The sequence below is a fragment of the Gobio gobio genome (genome assembly GCF_949357685.1).
Source record: "Gobio gobio genome assembly, chromosome: 19".
In the NCBI taxonomy this organism is placed as follows: Eukaryota; Metazoa; Chordata; class Actinopteri; order Cypriniformes; family Gobionidae; genus Gobio; species Gobio gobio.
The window spans coordinates 16,777,694-16,797,060 of NC_137112.1; the positions used below are offsets into that span (position 1 = coordinate 16,777,694).

The 19,367-nt window shown below is 41.6% G+C and overlaps 1 protein-coding gene across 2 annotated transcripts in view; it reads left to right on the forward strand.

The window, feature by feature from the left end:
* The window catches only part of LOC307143438 (thimet oligopeptidase-like), a 317,590-nt gene that overhangs the window by 17,396 nt on the left and 280,827 nt on the right, over positions 1-19,367 (forward strand). The window contains exons 9-12 of one of the 2 annotated variants that reach the window (XM_079844990.1): positions 2,358-2,559; positions 2,647-2,833; positions 10,762-10,890; positions 15,895-16,746. In XM_079844990.1, the coding sequence (XP_079701116.1) occupies positions 2,358-2,559; positions 2,647-2,833; positions 10,762-10,890; positions 15,895-15,938 (562 nt within the window). In that variant the 3' untranslated portion in view covers positions 15,939-16,746. Of the gene's footprint in view, positions 1-2,357; positions 2,560-2,646; positions 2,834-10,761; positions 10,979-15,894; positions 16,747-19,367 lie in introns of those variants that run through there. The other variant, XR_013818607.1, reaches the window with a different exon arrangement.

Sequence of the window (19,367 nt, forward strand, 5' to 3'; positions counted from 1 at the left end):
GGGACATCCTCCCCATAGACAATGAATGGGATAAAATTTTGGGCAGCTCTAGCACCCCAGGGGTACAACTTATACCCCATTGCGATGTGTCATCTTACTGGGCCTGTCAGCCTCTTCAAATGTGGTAAGTCACGAGTTTCTACGAAATCCTCGCTCGGAGCTACGAGGGGTCAAAATTCGTTGCAATGTTAAGTCAATGGGATTTTTGGGCTACTTTTTCGCCCCTGGGGCGAACATCGCACCCCCGACCTCTTAGAAAAGATATAGCACACCATTCCCGTATAGGCCGGTCGATTTGACGCCTCATTCATGGGTCTGTGACAAAAAATGTGGGAGGAGAAGCGCGCCGAAAAAGTGTCCAGAAGTAAGAATAATAATAAACCGATCTGGGTGAGATATTAAATATTTATGGCTTGCTACGCAAGCCCCAATAATAATTTTAAGTATGGAGAATAACAATATTGATGACTTGCTTGGCAAGCATCACTAATAAGTAGGTTTGAGAGTGATGGTGATGCCTTGCTGCGCAAGGCATCACTAAAACTCGTTCTGGGGCTAGATAGTAATAGTGATGCCTTGCTACGCAAGCACCACTAAAAAAAAACCTCTTCTGGCTCTTTCAAGCTTTATAATGGAAGAGAATAGTAATAGTAGATATTTTGAAGCCCCAAAAAGCACATCCATTAATCATAAAGGTAATCCATAGTAGGGCTGAACGATATGGAAAAAATTTAATATCTCGATTTTCATGCCAGATATCTCGATATCGATACAATATATGACTACGTGTTCGGTGAAAACCAGAATCTGAATTCAAATGTGTTTGATTTAAGCCTACATTTCAAAAATTTGTGTCAGAAAATGTATTGTTTTTAAGCCTTTGGCACGTACGATCACACAGGTGTAATCAGTCTAGGCTGGATCGGATGATCAAGTGCATCACATGATCAACAGAGACAGGCGCGCTCAGAGCGGTCATATATCACAACTTTTCAGTGTTTTCAACCACATACTGTTTATTTTAGGTTTCAAACATATAAATTCACATAAGTACTAAAAAAAACAATACATTTAGAGTTTGTAAAATACACACTGATGTCTATGGAAGAGGTAATAATCCTTTCCATTATAATTCGACACGTTTTATTCATATCAGATACACATTGTAAGTAACTTCAATGTTTACTCTATTCTATTCCCAGTTCACCAGCCACTTACTTTTAAGTATTTCGGGAGAAGTGGATGAATTCACGTGTTGTAAACATAGAGGTTGTAAATCCAACAGATCCGATTCTCTGAACTGCGTCTGCGGCACAAACTAATGCTGCCTTCACGTGCTATCGGAAATTGGATGATTCCAACTTCTGAAATCGTGATTACGAGCGCATTGCATTCAAGTTTCAAAATGTGAGGGCGTTCATGTGCAATGTTTACCTAGGAAACTCGTATTTACGATAATTCCGAGAGCACGTGAAGGCAGCATTACACGGCGGCGCCCATCGCGCATACAGCTCAACTAACGCGATCGTTATAAAGGTGTTTAAACAACAATATACTTCCACTTGCATGTATTTGACAATCGGAATATCAGATATTTCATGCCATAGCTAACACATTTGTGAATATTCTGAATAAAAAAGGAAAAAATGACAAAAGCAGATCATCATTCATTCAGCGCTGTTGCTGCTGCGGTGTGTCACGTGACAAGCAATGACGTGTCATGGAAACGCCGCCCCCCTCTCAAGTCCCTGTAGTGCGCGCGCGCGCGCGCTGGCTTTTAGCGGTGCGTTCAAGGGCACTCAAACTGATGTTTGTTGTGACTGCCAGAGTTGTATGCAGGGCGAGTGCGGAGAGGGGAAATCTATATCGTCTATATCGTTGCTTTTTTCGATAGTAATATCTTGAAAGTTCATATCTAGATATAGATACGATAACGATATATCGTTCAGCCCTAATCCATAGTGATGAGTTTTTGTAAGAAAAATATTCATATTTAAAGCTTTATTTATAAAGATGGATGTGCTTTTTTGGGCTTCAAAATCTCACTTACTACGTATTCCCATTATAAAGCTTGGCAACGTGATTTTGGCTGAATTGTGTTGAAAGAAGAAAGTCATATACACTTAGGACGTTTTGAGGGTAGGTCAAGTATGGGATATTTTCATTTATGGGTGAACTAACCCTTTAAGTTTTTTTTCTTAAGCAGGTTTTTCGTGAATCTGGCACCTGAATTATGAGGGTGGACAGGCAGCTTCAGTGTAGGATTTCTGAGACCTTGAACCCATTTATTTCCTGAACGCAGAGCTTCAGTGGCAGTTTAAACAATCTTAATCGCTAATTCTTCATTATCTTTGTAGGGAGGGTAAGTATGGCCATGCTGCATGCTTTGGTCTGCAGCCCGGCTGTTTGCTCCCGGATGGGACCAGGCAAATGGCAGTGGCTGCCATGGTGGCTAATTTCAGCAAAGCCACCGCTGACGCGCCATCCCTGCTGCAGCACGACGAAGTGGAAACGTACTTCCATGAGTTTGGACATGTGATGCACCAGCTTTGTGCTCAGGTCTGAATTAAGCCTTTCAGTGTCACTTAGGTTGTAACTATTTTGCAGTGTGTGAAGATTAATATGGATGTACTTTTGTTTGTTCAGACTGACTTTGCAATGTTCAGCGGGACTCACGTTGAGAGGGATTTTGTGGAAGCTCCATCTCAGATGTTGGAGAACTGGGTCTGGGAGAAGGAGCCACTGCAGCGCATGTCCAAGCACTACAAAACTGGAAAACCCATTCCAGAGGAGCTTCTGGACAAACTCATCAAGTCCAGACTTGCTAACACAGGTGACCATGGACAAAACGACAGTGGTTATTTTCACAAACAAAAACTTGAGCTGATCACCTGCTAGCTACAAGTCAACCTGAAATAAAAGCTTACCCTGTAATTTGTCACACACTTTCCTATTTTTCCTATTCTTATTTTGAAAAAATCTGTGACCATAAATCCAAAGGGAAATTGCCTTTTGGTTAGCTGTTTATTACAACGTTTTAACACTGAAACGACCTTCCTTTTTGGCTGACATAATTTTTTACGCAACCCCTTCCTTACAACCACATCTTTATTTTGGTTTGTAATAGGGATGAAACGGTATGGAAATTTAACATCACGATTATAGTAACCCACATTATCACGGTTATCAATATTATCACGGTTTTGTTCAAATGAGATGAAAGTTTTCAAAAAGAACAGATGCACACACTTAAAACATTTAAACAAGTTTTATATTTGAAAATCAACAAACAACAAATAAATCAAGCAGCTCTAAGCACTTTTTTAAGATAGATTCTATTCTGTGGGATTTCCTTCCTTATAATGGCCGTCGTCAATAGCAACGCATAACGCATAAATAATAATAATTTGTCGTAAATATAATCTCTAATATTATCTCTGTAAATATATTCAAGCAAAATTCTCATCAGTGTTCAGCAATGATGCATTTTAATCTAGCATATTTTGTGTTAGAGCCCAAACAGTATCCTAGTGAAATAATGCATATCCATATTTCCATATGATTTGACAGTTTATTTTATTAAATATCAAAAGGTGTGCATCATACCTGTACACCTAGATGAACACTTTACAAATGGCGGTTGTTAATGTCAAGCCCTGATTATTATCCCTTAAATGTCACCCTAGTCTTGACTGAATTTGTTCGTTCGCTTCACGTTATTATTTCCCAGACGTAGTTTTGGTATTGAGGTCAAAGTCCACTTGCCTTGCGTTCGTAGTTTTGAAGTGTTTCCCCCTATTACAGCGACTTTCTTCTGGCTAAGATTTACCGCGAGTTCTGTTTCATTCCTCCTGACCGCCAGAGGCGGTGCTAAGCACTAGTGGATAATCGCTGCGCCAGCTCGATAGGTCGAGAAAATTATAACAACAAAGTCACGTCATGACGCAGACCGAGACGCGAGGATATAATCCCCAGCAGCTCGGTGCCCAGCCTCTTTCGCTTTCTCGCTTATGATAGGTCATTATTTCGCGCTGTCCTGTACAGTTTACCTGAGTTGCGAGGATTCGCCCTCCTAAACTGTGACAGCACGCTCAACGCTATCTTCGGGACGGATATCTCGGATTCCATTTCTACGTGAGTGCATACTATTATATTTTATTGTTGTGTCGGCGATACCCTGTGCTTCACGGTACTACCGGTGGCTGGTTTCGACCGCGCTTGGGTAGCGTTTTCACCGCAAACCTATATATTATTATTTTACATTTTACTATCTTGGACGTTATAATCTTCCGGTTCTATCCGAAGATTTGAGGTACGTCTGACCTCCGGAGTGGGTGTTATTACAGTTCTGAGTGCCTACGGTGCTACCGAGGACGCGTTATTGACGGAGTCATGGATCATAGCCCTCTCATCCCCGTTTCAAGCTGCAGATTGTGTCCGAATTCGATGCTTCCCGACGACGGACATGATGTATGCCCATCTTGCTTAGGGATTCAACATTTGAAGGAGGCTCTAACTGATCCGTGTTTGCATTGTAGTATGCTACCACTGTCAGAAAGACAGCTTCGCTTGGCTGAATTAGACACTAACTCACCTGTTAGTCTTGCGCAACAGCCGCGACGCGCTCAAAAGCGCCGTGCTTCGGCAGCTGCTGGCGCTCCAACGAGTAAGAAAAAATCTTCACGACAGACGGAAACTTCAGAACATATGTTATCGAAGACTGTGGCTACTCTCTCTTCAGAAATGATGGAGATGAAACGTCTTCTTCAGTCTCTTCAACCCCCAACGCTAACCACCCATACTGGGAACACACCAGTGGATGAGAGTGATTTCCAACCCTCAAACGATATGGATATGGATTTGGACGCTCTCTCCATGAGCGCGTCTAATTCACATTTTCTCGATGCAGAGTTGGCGGAACCTGCCACGCAACCCACCCTCCCACATGATGTTTTTTCCAACCTGTCAGCTACAGGTGGTTCGAGTGGTGGGTCTGTACATTCATCGGGTGCAGGCCCATCTTCTCCAGATGATATTTTATCTATTCTGCAGATGGCTGTGGCTCGTTTGGGTCTTGACGAATCACCTGTGCAGCCCGTTCAAGCCAATGTGTTTTTCAGACAAGCTGCTGGTAGTAATGTGTTTGCAATGCCACCATGCAAGGACTTTGTGACAGAATTCTCCAGTGCACTTACAAGTCCTAACGTACCTAGAAGAAGATCAAAGACAGCCCGCACTAGGGATGGCTCGATACCACAATTTTGGCTTCGGTACGGTACCACAATCTAATACCGAAGTACCGATATTAAATCGATACCATACAGGGTCTGAATTTTGATGTGGGTATTGCGCATAATTTTACTCACTCTCGCAAGTTTTGGGTTTATGAAGCGGTAAATTACCGCAAATGTTTATTATTAAATTAATCAACAAAGATTATCACATTAATCAGTCATTTGGAAACTTTTTTGTAAGTAATTTCAGCATTACTGCGCGTCTCCATTCTCTCAAAATGAGCAAATTGCTTCTGGCTTCAAAAGACATCATGCATGGACTATAAAAGCATCTGCGCGCTCAGATTCAACACTTTCACTTCCGTTGCGGGACAGCTGACGGAAATCACTGCCCACGTCTTTTTAAACCTCGCCAATTTTAACATGCAAGCGATTTTATAGCATTTCGTAATACATATGGGATGAGAGCTCTTTGAGAGAGAGAGTTTTCTTTGCGCTCATGCCAACAACAAACACACACACACACACACACACACACACACACACACACACACACACACACACACACACACACAGGCCTAAAGAGCTCGCGCATTCCAAATTAAATTGTTTTTCCTCAGTCAAATACACACAAAATTATGTCAAAAATGTCAATCTTTAGTGAGTAGTCACATAAACAGAGTTGGGTATGTCTTTCGCGGATGTAAATAGTGCAATAGTATGCGTGCAAATATTAGGTCTAAAGTAACGTCACTGGTTGAAACGAACGCTGGAGATTTCATTATATTTAAACGATACGATCTTATGTATGTGCGTTAATCAGTGTTAAAAGAAAAATGTCTAAATTAGATCGTTAGAATTATGCACTCACCTGTCGATCTCATAATGTCTTACAAGTCAGGAATTAAGTGACGATGCTTGGCAAGGTTTGATGGTTCTTCAGCAGTTTTATAAGCAAAGTAATTCCAAGTTTCACGTCTAATCCTCTCTTTATTAATGAGTTTTGTGCGTGTTGAGTGAGATTCAACTGCTGTATTCATCTTGTTCTGTTGCCACATTTGCCGGTTTCGCGTCAGTTTGGGTAGCGCTGCCACCTAGCGGTGTACTTCGGAACAGCAGCATATACCGAAATGAGCAAAATCATGATATCGTACCGTTTGAAATAAAATATATACCGGTATTTTTCCAGTACCGGTATACCGCACATCCCTAGCCCGCACACTGGCTTCAATGGCCGAAGCTGACTCCATTGGTGTAGGACGGGCTCCTGAAATTGAACAGCCAGTTGCAGCACTGGTGGTATCACCGGATGAGGCTTTAAGAGGCAATGTACGCTGCCCAAGCGCGCAGTGTGGACGTACTGACTCTTTCCTAAAGAAGGCATATGAGTCTGTAGCATATATAACGAGGGCTGAGAATACTATCTGCCAGCTACTTCTTGCCTGTAATAATACGTTGGAGTCCGCGAGCGTGGATGCTTCCATTCCTCGGTTCTTACAGACGGCTCTGCTGACTATGGGTCATGTGACGCGGGAACTTGGTACACTTTCATCGACCCTTCTAACAGCCAGGCGCCAGGTATGGCTTGCCCAGGCAAGGTTATCTGAAGATTGTAAAAAGACGCTGAGAGAACTGCCAATTGTACCGGGACACCTTTTCGGCCCCAACGTTTCTGAGGTATTGGAGAAGAGAATGAAGTTGTCAGAAGCAACACGACAACTAACTCAAGTACCACGGGCACCACCGTTTAGGATGCCATTGGCTCCGGCTCACCCACGCTACCACGGCTCAGAGCAACGAGTGCGTCAACACAATGTTCATCAGTTTCAAGCACCACAGCGTCATAGAGAGACTGAACAGGCTCAGGGACCCCGCCCTTTTCACCGTCACCGTCAGGGGGGGCCACGTCAGCGCCCCCCCACAGGTCCTAAAACCAGAGGCCAAAAACCCTGAAGCTATGGGGCCGGCAGTCGGTCGTTTTACAGTGCAACACCTAGATTACTGGGAAAATTCAGTGTCCGACCCCTGGGTTCTGGCAACCTTGAACAGGGGATACACTCTGCAGTTCCGACGCCGGCCTCCCAAGTTTTCAGGAATCCTTCGGACAGTTGTCAAAGATACAAACAGTTCAAAGGCCCTTTCCTTAGAAATTCATTCACTGTTGCTGAAAGGAGCCATAGAAAAAGTTCCTCCCCTCAGTCAGAGGGACGGGTTTTACTCCATGTACTTCCTTGTTCCGAAAAAGGACGGCAGTTTTCGGCCAGTTCTGGATCTGAGACGCCTAAATGTGTTTTTAAAGTCTCTTCCTTTCCGATTGTTACGCACGGTCGATGTTCTTCGATCTGTGACGAAAGGAGACTGGTTTGTGAGCGTGGATTTGAGGGATGCTTACTTCCATGTTCCCATTGCTCCCCACCACAGGAAGTTCCTAAGATTCAGTTTTCAGGATCAAGCCTATCAATTCAGAGTCCTACCATTCGGTCTATCTCTTGCTCCTCGCGTTTTCACAAGATGCATGAGTGCAGCCCTGTCTCCCCTTTGGTCCAAGGGCATGAGGATTCTGCCCTATTTAGACGATTGGCTGCTTTGTGCCCCAACAAAACAACATGCTATTCGCAACACCAAGGTTGTGCTGGAGCATATTCAGAGGCTGGGTCTAACTGTGAACGACACAAAGAGTCATCTGGTCCCAGAGCAAACTCTAACCTTCATAGGTATAACACTCAACTCCATCACAATGTCTGCCACATTGTCCCAAGCTCGGACGGACAAGATTTGTCAGCTACTGACTCGTTTCCGTCTGGGAACAAAAGTTTCTTATGGTGTCCTTCTGCAACTAATGGGGATGTTAGCTGCCGCCACATCCGTGATTCCCTTGGGCTTGCTTCACCTCAGGCCCCTTCAGAGGTGGAGCAACAGCTTGGGGTTGGACTCAGCAAGACACCGTCATCGCATGATTTCCGTTTCTCCTGCTTGTACCCGTGCACTGAGACCCTGGAAACGAGTGACGTTTCTGAGAGCCGGAGTGCCTCTAGGGGTGGTGCCCTCCCGTCGAGAAGTGATCACAACCGATGCTTCTCTAACAGGATGGGGGGCAACTTGGAGTCAGAGGGGAATCAGTGGTCACTGGTCACCAAGGGAAGCCTTAGAACATATCAACATCTTGGAACTGAAGGCAGTGTACTTAGCTCTACTACACTTCTTACCAAATCTGGTGGGTCGTCACGTGCTTGTCCGTTCCGACAACACGTCAACGGTTTTTCACTTGAACCATCAGGGCGGCACCAGGTCACTTGCGTCTCTACAGCTAACTCGCAAGATCCTTACATGGTCTCAGGGCCGGCTAGCTTCGTTAAGGGCAGTTCATCTCCCAGGATCAGACAATCAAGTGGCGGATGCTCTGTCCAGGGATCTACTGCTCCCGGGGGAATGGAGACTTCACCCGGACGTGGTGCAGTTGATTTGGCAGCGGTTTGGCAAGGCGGAGGTCGACCTGTTTGCATCAGAACTGACCACTCATTGCCGCTGGTGGTTCGCGAGAGCCGAGAAGTCCAGCCCATTGGGTCAGGATGCATTAGCCCACGAGTGGCCGAGCTGCCTTTTGTATGCGTTTCCCCCTTTTCCACTTCTGTGGGAAACACTGCACCGAATATACCTATGCAAGCACAGGGTGCTGTTGGTGGCACCTCGATGGCCAGCCAGGCCATTGTTTCCCCTCCTTCTGAGTCTACTACAGGGCGAGCCGTGGCAGCTTCCCGTCAGAAGGGACCTCCTTTCTCAGATGCACGGCCGTGTTTGGCACCCAGACCCGTTTCGCCTTCAGCTCTGGGTCTGGCCATTAGGCCTAGTTCACAGTTAATGGCTTGTGAACCAGCGGTAGTGAACACCATCAGCAACGCTAGGGCTCCTTCAACACGACAGATTTATGCTGCTCGTTGGAGGATCTTTTCTTCTTGGTGTGGGGATCAAGGAATTGACCCAGTTCACTGTACTGTGCCAAAAATTTTGAGTTTCTTGCAGCATCTGTTAGATGACAACAAGGCGGCCTCCACTTTAAAAGTTTATGTTGCTGCCATATCTGTTTATCACGACCCAGTTGATGGTGCTTCATTGGGGTCTCATAACCTTGTTTGCAGTTTTTTGAAGGGAGCGAGGCGTTTAAAACCTGTTCGTTCTACTCCCTTTCCGGTCTGGGACTTACCGCTTGTTCTAGAGTCCCTTTGTTCACCACCATTTGAACCACTGGCTGTTGCGGATATTAAGTGGTTGTCATTAAAAATGTCATTTTTGTTGGCCGTCGCTTCCACTAAACGTGTTGGTGAGCTTCATGCTTTATCAGTGAGTGAACTGTGCTTACGCTGGTTGCCAGAGGATTCCGGGGCCATTCTTCGACCCAATCCAGCTTTTCTCCCTAAAGTTTTGTTACCACAATTTGTGAATCAGTCTATTCATCTGGCTGCTTTTCAACCGCCTTCCACTCACTCAGGGACAGATGGGGGAAGGTCTCATCTTCTGTGTCCTGTACGAGCTTTAAAGTGCTATGTTAATTCTACCGCTTCTTTCAGACAGACGGATCAGTTGTTTGTTTGTTACGGTGAAGTACGCAAGGGTGCGCCTTTGTCCAAACAGAGACTATCACACTGGATTGTTGAAACGATAAAGTCGGCGTATAGCAAATCTCATCAGCCCTTACCAGCAGGTGTTACTTGTCACTCCACTAGGGCAGTCTCATCGTCTTGGGCTGCTTTTCGGGGAGTTTCCTTGGCGGATGTATGCGAGGCTGCTACCTGGTCTTCTCCATGTACCTTCGCAAGGTTCTACAAGGTTAATGTTGCTGCTTCCCATGATGTGAGCTCTGCAGTCCTTCTGGAGCAACCCTGATGTTGCAGGTGGGTGGCATTCCTCATGACTGTGTTGATATGTGTCATCCACTAGTGCTTAGCACCGCCTCTGGCGGTCAGGAGGAATGAAACAGAACGCTAGTTACGTATGTAACTGTGGTTCTGTGAATTCCGGATGACCGCCAGAGTTCCTTGTCATTCGGAATGCGCGAGAAAGCATTCCGAGGCTGGGCACCGAGCTGCTGGGGATTATATCCTCGCGTCTCGGTCTGCGTCATGACGTGACTTTGTTGTTATAATTTTCTCGACCTATCGAGCTGGCGCAGCGATTATCCACTAGTGCTTAGCACCGCCTCTGGCGGTCATCCGGAATTCACAGAACCACAGTTACATACGTAACTAGCGTTTTCACAATTGTGACAATCACACGCGGTTTAAATGATAATTACATTTTATACGATATTACTAACCGTCGCTAAATTTTATCATGGTTTATCGTGAAACCGGTAATCGTTTCATCCCTAGTTTGTAACACTTACTTTTAAGCAAGCCCCGTCTTGCCTTTTTTTCTGTCTTTTTCTTGTGAAACTAGGAAATATGTGAGATTGTGGAAACTTGTCCTCCATTATCACAGATTTCAAGATCTATTAAAAAGTATGAATTATTAAAATGTTTCCTTTTTTCAGGGTTGTTTAACTTGAGGCAGATTGTTCTTGCTAAGATGGACCAGGCTTTGCACACAAAGAATGGAATTGATGCTGCTGAGGAGTATGCCAAACTCTGCCTAGACATCCTGGGTATTCCTGCTTCACCAGGTAAAATCAGATTTGGGTTTGTTAGTGCTGGGCGGTAAACCGGTTTCAATTTTACGACGATATGTATTTTTCAAATACTGCCATACTGGTGCGTAGCTGAAACAGCTGCTGTATCTATTCAATGGCATTGAAGAGAACTATGTAGCTTGTATAGAGAGCAGTCCTCTATTAACTGCACATCCTTCTTACTCTAATTGTAATTACTTTATAACACAACAATAAATAACTCACAAAACGAACTCTTTAATACTGCAAATACTACATAGAGCTATATGATTTTCGCAATGCGGAAAACAAGGATGGAATCGCGGAATCCAGTCACAAATGGTGCTTGCGCCATAAAGCGAAACGTCACAGAATTTTGCTAATTTTGGATGAATAGATCAAAAGTATGGCTGTACAATTAATCAGATATCTATAAGGACTAGTGTCTGATAAATCTGATAAAGACTGCTATCGAAATCTGAAGTCTGTATGTTCTGCCGTGTGAACGACTGCCGCGTCTACTAGTACAGGGAGTGCAGAATTATTAGGCACGTTGATTTTCTGATCATATTTTTTTTCCAGGCACATTTGACCTATTCCAAACCACAGTAATCCTAATAACTACTATTGATTTAGTATTTAATAATGTATAAGTGATATATAATTGTTCATGAAGGCTGGAAATGAAAAACACCTTATATTCAGGTGTGCAGAATTATTAGGCATGTTTTCTTTTACAGATAAATTGAGCCAAAAAAGAGATTTAACTCAGACTGAAAAGTCAAAAATGATTAAATGCCCATGAGAAGGATGCAATACTAATGCAATACTAGACATTGCAGTTAAGGCGTGACCATTGGACAGTGAAATGCTTGTTGGGTCAGCAGGGTCAGACAAAAACATGTGGCGGAGAAAAGACACCTGTTAACCGCAAAAGAATTAAGAATTAAGGTGAAGAATTAAGGGTGAAACCATCAGGAACCCTTTAGTCTCCAGCGCCACTATTTTCCAGAGCTGCAACCTACCTGGAGTCTCCAGAAGTGCAAGGTGTCAGGATCTCGGAGACTTCAGTTAGGTAAAGAATCCTAAAAAATGACCCCCACTAGATAAGAATCATAAGCTGAAGTGTTGTAAAATACATGAAGCCTGCTTTTTTATAGGCTTTATAGGTTTTATAGGTTGAGAATGACTCTTGAAGGACCAGCACCACATCCTCTAGTACCACTGTTTGAAGAATTAATCTTCCAGAATCTGGCAGTACGTTTTGGGAGTTCATTTTAGTCCATCCTGAAGTCCGTTTTGCAGAGATGGACTAAAAATGAACTCCCAAAACGTACTGCCAGATTCTGGAAGATGAATTCTTCAAACAGTGGTACTAGAGGATGTGGTGCTGGTCCTTCAAGAGTCACTCTCAACCTATCTGTCCATAAAGCCTATAAAAAAAACCTTCTTCATGTATTTTACAACACTTCAGCTTATGATTCTTATCTAGTGGGGGTCATTTTTTAGGATTCTTTACCTAACTGAAGTCTCTGAGATCCTGACACCTTGCACTTCTGGAGACTCCAGGTAGGTTGCAGCTTTGGAAAATGGTGGCGCTGGAGACTAAAGGGTTCCTGATGGTTTCACCCTTAATTCTTCACCTTAATTCTTAATTCTTTTGCAGTAAACAGGTGTCTTTTCTTCACCACCTGTTTTTGTCTGACCCTGCTGAGCCAACGAGCATTTCACTGTCCAATGGTCACACCTTAACTGCAATGTCTAGTATTGCATTAGTATTGCATCCTTCTCATGGCCATTTAATACTTTTTGACTTTTCAGTCTGAGTTAAATCTCTTTTTTGGCTCAATTTATCTGTAAAAGAAAACATGCCTAATAATTCTGCACACCTGAATATAAGGTGTTTTTCATTTCCAGCCTTCATGAACAATTATATATCACTTATACATTATTAAATACTAAATGAATAGTAGTTATTAGGATTACTGTGGTTTGGAATTGGTAAAATGTGCCTGGAAAAAAAATATGATCAGAAAATCAACGTGCCTAATAATTCTGCGCTCCCTATACAAGGGTTTTCAAACTTTATGATGCAAAATATGACCCCCAAATATGATGAACCTTTATGAGCGACCCCCTTCCTAAAATCCATCTACAGTATATATTTTTATGTATGAAAAGACATTTAAACTGTTAGATAAATAGTAAGTGTGACATTATAAATACAACATATTGTTTTCAAACTTAAATTGGCTATACTTAATGTTGGATGCATAAACCTTTTCAATGAAAAATTACTTGTATAAGCAACTTTCACAATAAATGTATGTAAGCAGCTTGCGTACTGCAGTAAGAATACTGCCGTACAACCCCAGTGAGCAAGAAAAAGGGGACTATAGTGAGAAAAACTCACTAGAAAGATACAAAGCAAACATATACAATTCTGGAAAGTATGTATATGGCAAACAAAAAGAAACGGTTAGAAATGAAACCATTAGATTGTGCGGTAGACCTTATCCATTTTTGCATTGTCTTTTAATTCTCTGAAATTTTCTGGGGACCCCATAGAACCTTCTGAAGGACCCCAGTTTGAAAACCCCTGTACTAGTAGTACACATAGTGAATGACACGTGATGATTTCAACATTTTTTGCATCATATACAAACAGGAAATCAAAGGTCTTCATGACAACCTGTCAAAATAAAAATATAAAATGAAATAACAAATATATTACTATTGTACTGTATTATAGTGTCCTTTGATTAAATAAATTAATAAATAATAATACTGTTTGTTAAAACGCACACAAACTCAAACAGGGTTCCTGCAGGGTCTTAAAAAGTCTTAAATGTCTTAAATTTCAAAATCTACATTTTAGGCCTTAAAAAGTCTTAAATTCTCTGAAGTATTGAGTTCTAGGTCTTAAATAGTTTTAAACAGGTTTTAAGTTATCCTACGTGCATGTAACGCTACCTCTAATGCTCATTGAAATGCTCCCGCAGCGCTTTTGTGTGTGTGTGTGTGTGTGTGTTTATTCCAGGCTGTTGTAGTTCTATCTTTCGCTAGTCCAACTATAGTTCGCTGTATTACAACTAGGGATGAAACGGTATGGAAATTTCACATCACGATTATAGTGACCCAAGTTATCAATATTATCACGGTTTTGTTCAAATGAAATGAAAGTGTTCAAAAAGAACAGATGCACACACTTAAAACATTTCAACAAGTTTTATATTTGAAAATCAACAAACAACAAATAAATCAAGCAGCTCTATGCACTTTTTTAAGCTAGATTCTGTGGGATTTCCTTCCTTATAATGGCCGTCATCAATAACCACGCATAAGATAATCATTTGGTGTAAATATAATCTCTAATATTATCTCTGATGAGAATATTGCTTGAGAATATATTTACAGTGTTCAGCAATGATGCATTTAAATCTAGCATATTTTGTGTAAGAGCCCAAACAGTATCCTAGTGAAATAATGCATATCCATATTTCCATATGATTTGACAGTTTATTTTATTAAATATCAAAATGTGTGCATCATACCTGACACCTAGATGAACACTTTACAGTCAGTTTTATGACTGTCATTCTCTTCAAATGCAATTGAAGTTTGAAACGTGTAACTGTTACGTTACCAATGTTGTATGTCACTTTAGAGACGGTCCCTAAATTCGCCAACTTTATGCCAGTCATATCAGATGCGCTGTGGTTCTGCTGTGTTTGTTTGAAACTATTTTCGCTGCTGAAATAGAACAAAAACAGTCAACCACTGTATGATGAGTGAATCTCCTGCGTACATTGCACGTTTATCTCTGCTTTGAGTGTAGATTTCAGCGAGTGAGCGCGTGCTCTGAACAAAACTCCAGCTAATCTGAACGCCTCTGATTATGAGACATTGCATTCATAAACTCAATAGAAACACTGTGAGTGGTTATAATGCGCAACGCGATTATAACAGATGGCTTTTGAGAAGACTATAATAAGTTTAACCGCCAAAGTGGCTAGTGTCGTGTGCAGCTGAAACGTTACACCCGCAAATGGCGGTTGTTAATGTCAAGCCCTGATTATTATCCCTTAAATGTCACCCTAGTCTTGTCTGAATTTGTTCGTTCATTTCTCGTTATTTCCCAGACGTAGTTTTGGTATTGAGGTCAAAGTCCACTTGCCTTGCGTTTTGAAGTGTTCCCCCTATTACAGCGACTTTCTTCTGGCATGTTCTGCAGACAGGGTGACCATCTTAGATTAAGTTTCCCTCAGGACTTTTGTAAAAGCCAAAATATGACCACACCTCAGATTTGGTCCTTTTAGAAGGCTGAATAATCTCCCGAGTGCTGTCACTGCCTTCTGCCATTTCTTCTCATTCAAAAAACAGCTGCGCTGCACCAGACTGACGCTGACTGGACAAGATTTACCACGAGTTTTCAAAATCGTGATAATCACACGCGGTTTTAATGATAATGAAATTTTAAACGATATTACTAACCGTCACTAAATTTTATCGTGGTTTATCGTGAAACCGGTAATCGTTTCATCCCTAATTACAACTACAACTGAGACCAGCAAGCATCTTATATTGCAGCCAATCAGCTTTCATGTTATTGGCACGGGTCTCTTTCAGATTGTACCACAGACGCATCAAACGGATTTTATACTACTAGTGTCGCGGAGCTGGAGTGTTACGGATACGTGGTGTTGCCATAGACAATAAATTAATTAATTTGGTAAATAAATATAAACAACATTTATTTATACATCACACAACTATTTACAACACAACAGAGGTTGGCTTTGCTTGAGTTGTTGCTCTGGATTTTGTTGCTTTTAAGAAAAAAAAACAAATTTTTGCCTGTTTAGGTTCGTCACCTTCTCCATTGCATTTTTACATTTTTACCATTAAAGTTACACGCAAATCCGTGTTTTTTTTGTTGTTGTTGTTGTTGTTTTTTGGGGGGGGAATATATTTCAGGGCTCAATGCTAAGGATTTTTTTTTTGTTCTTTTTTTTTCAGAATTTTCACTGACCCCACCACAAAAAAACCCACAAATAAAATAAAATAGGCCTAGTATTGTTTTTGAGCCATATAAGCTTAATAAACAAGGTTATGACTCTAAAAACTAATATCCTAACTCATATATTTTTTTTAGATTGTTAAAGACCATCAGTAATAAAATAAGAACAAATAATCAAATTATGAGCAAATGCACAAATAAATACAGCAGAACAAACATGTACAAATGAAATAAACATATTTTCATGTAGGTCTAAACTAGATTGTCAGGTACAAAAATAGTAATCAAATGTAAAATATCACTGCATAGTCTGCATAAAATTATTTGCCACTGCATATAAATACAGATTAACCCTTATTAAAAGTTATTCAGTCAAGAGCAGTGAGTGATTTTTTTTTTGTTGTCTTTTGTTATCTCAATATTTATATAGCCAATGACGATATTTTCCGGCTTTCCATGTGTTTTCACTGTTATACGGTAGGGGGCGCTGTAGCGCATTTCCTGCACGAGAACAGAATCTCCTGATCAAAACAGCCGAAGAAGAAGGAACGCGCGCTATCATAAGCAGATGTATTATGTAAAATAACGCGATCATCACCATTAAACAGCATATAAATCACAACTGCCTGATGTTATTGAATGAAATGTCAACCCAGGACGAGTTCTAGGACTGTCAAGCTTTGGGCTGTTGATGGACTCAATCTACAACATCTGTGTTTTGTTCATCGTTCGGACGTAACGTTAGTCTTTTACAAAAACGTGATTTTTTTCAGCTTTATGCTCAAAATGTTGCTTTTTCATGAAACTTGCAACATTCAAGTGTTGATTAAAAAAATAATATATGAAGCTGGAATAAAACAGTGGGTCTGTTCTTTCTTTTGATATATTGCATGTTTAGATATTCTGTGGACCATTAAAACTTGTGAAAATGACCATAAATGCTGGCGGTGACTGGCAAATTTCATGTTTACGTTCATTTAAAAGACCTAACCGACTATGTTTACGATGATACTAAACAAGACAGTCATTTTGATATAATTTTGTGTGAATATTCGCGCGCTGTGTGACGCGTGGCCGTGTGTGTGTGTGTGTTGTGTTGCTGCCCTTCGCGAGTATGAAACTGAGAGACACACTTTCTCGTCTATGAGCGCTTGAATATTTAAATTGCCAAGGCTTAAAAATGCGCAAATGATCAGTTTCCGTGAATATGCAGCTCTGGGAGTGTCTTTCACGCTGGCACTGAACCATCGGGCAATTCTTATTGTCGACCGTAATGACAAATATTTTTTGTCATTCATTCAGGGAGGGCGGGGGGTCGTTTTGGGAGGGCGGGGCGCCCCCCCAAAACAATGGTAGGGGAAACACTGGACTCTATCTACCTTTTTTTTTATTATTATTATTATTAGGGCCCGAGCACAGATGGTGTGAGGACCCTATTGGATTTCGAAAGTTTATTAGGGCTCAAGCTTGAAAGGGCGCAGAGCCCTATTGTTTTCCTTAGGGTTATTAGGGCTCAAGCCTGAAAGGGCGCAGAGCCCTATTGCTTTTCCTCAGATTATTATTATTAGGGATAAAGCCTGAAAGGGCGCAGAGCCCTATTGTTTTTCCTCAGATGATTATTATTATTATTATTATTATTATTATTATTAGGGCTCAAGCCTGAAAGGGCGCAGAGCCCTATTGTTCTTCCTCAGATTATTATTTTTTTATTTTATTTTATTTTTTCCGACTTCTCGGGTACTTTTGGGCCACTTAACATGCTCGAAAACTCTTGAAACTTTGCACACGCGTCGGAATGCGCGGCCATCAGGGCCGGGCTGAAGCTGGTACCTGGGCGTGGCAGGGGGGCTCGACAGCGCCCCCTAGAATGCGTTTAGAAACTTGGTCCATGTATCAAACACATGTATGAAACTCGGTACACATATAGACCTCATCGGGCCAAACAACTTTCGTGCTCATAGTTATGCGTCAGCTCAACAGGAAGTGAGCTATTATGGGTTGTTCGGAAAACGCATGCTCTGGAATTTAATATACTCCTCCGAGGCCATTGTTTTGATCATTGCCAAACTCGGTCAGCATGAAGGGAACATATTCAGGATGCTAAATTGCGAGCGGATTTTTGATATCTCAAATGGTTTGGCCGTGGCGAAGCAACAAATTTATGGCGAGAAAAGGGAAACAGGAAGTGTGTTATAACTAGGGTTGGGTATCGTTTGGGTTTTTTTCGATTCCGGTGCCAAACCGATACTTTTAAAACGGTTCCGGTGCCTAAACGGTGCCTGAACCGATACTTTTTTTTTTTTTAAAGGCCACAAAACGAGGTGGATGACATTAAATGGCTTTTTATTTATTTATTTATTATTTAAATTGAACCATTTATTAAAAGTTTAATGTATACTTAAATGTATGAATATAAATAAATACAAAACACAATTTACTTATTTACAAATTATAATTGACATATTTACAAATTCACAGTAAAACCTAAGCCACCCAACTACAACAAGCCTAATATAACTCTAAACAGTTACAGTAATAACAGTGGGCGTCTGTATTCTTGCTCTGCTACAAACCAGCTTCGAGCTTCAGCTTTATTTTGAAATATGATCATATTCTCTGGCTAAATATTTTAGAACACATCGCCTTAATGTTTCCATGGCGACGCGTCATGTTTCTCACATGACACACAGCAGCCGCAATAGCGCTGACAGCTCAGCTGTATCGGGTTTATTTTGTTTTTTCTTTTTATTCAAAATATTCACAAACTTCTTAACTGTGTCACGAACTATCTGATGTTCAAATGTGTGAGTGAATGTGTGTTAGTTGATCTATAAAGCGCAATGGGCGGCGCCATGTTAGTTTGCGCCTCAGAATCGGATCTGTCGGATTTACAACACTTGAGTTCATTCTCGTCTCACGAAATACATGAAAGTAAGTGACCAGTGAACTGGAAGAAGAATAGAGTAAACTATATAGTTACTATAAAATGTGCATTTATCTATGTGAATAAAACGCGTAACGTTAGTCAAATTATAACCGTCTGAAAGGATTGTCATTGCCGCTTTCATAGACATCAGTGTGTGTTTTTTGCTAGTTGCCTACTTATGAACATTTAAATGTCTGAAACCTGAAATAAACATGATGTCGTTGAAAATACTGAATAGTTGTCATGAGTTGTGATGTGACCAGCGCTGAGTGTCTGTCTCTGGCTCAGCCAAAGTGCGAAAGCACGTTTGAATTTTGGCACCGAAATGAGGAACCGAAATCTGCGTTCTGATTCGGTCCGGTACATACCGGTTATATAAGTACCGGTGCCATATTGGAACCGGATTTCGGTACCCAACCCTAGTTATAACTTGTGCAAACATTGACTGATTTGGATGAAACTTCAGCTGTGTGTTCGTTGTAAGAGGCCGATCACATGGATATGACTTTTGTGAGTCAAAGTTATAGCGCCACCAACTGGCAGCAG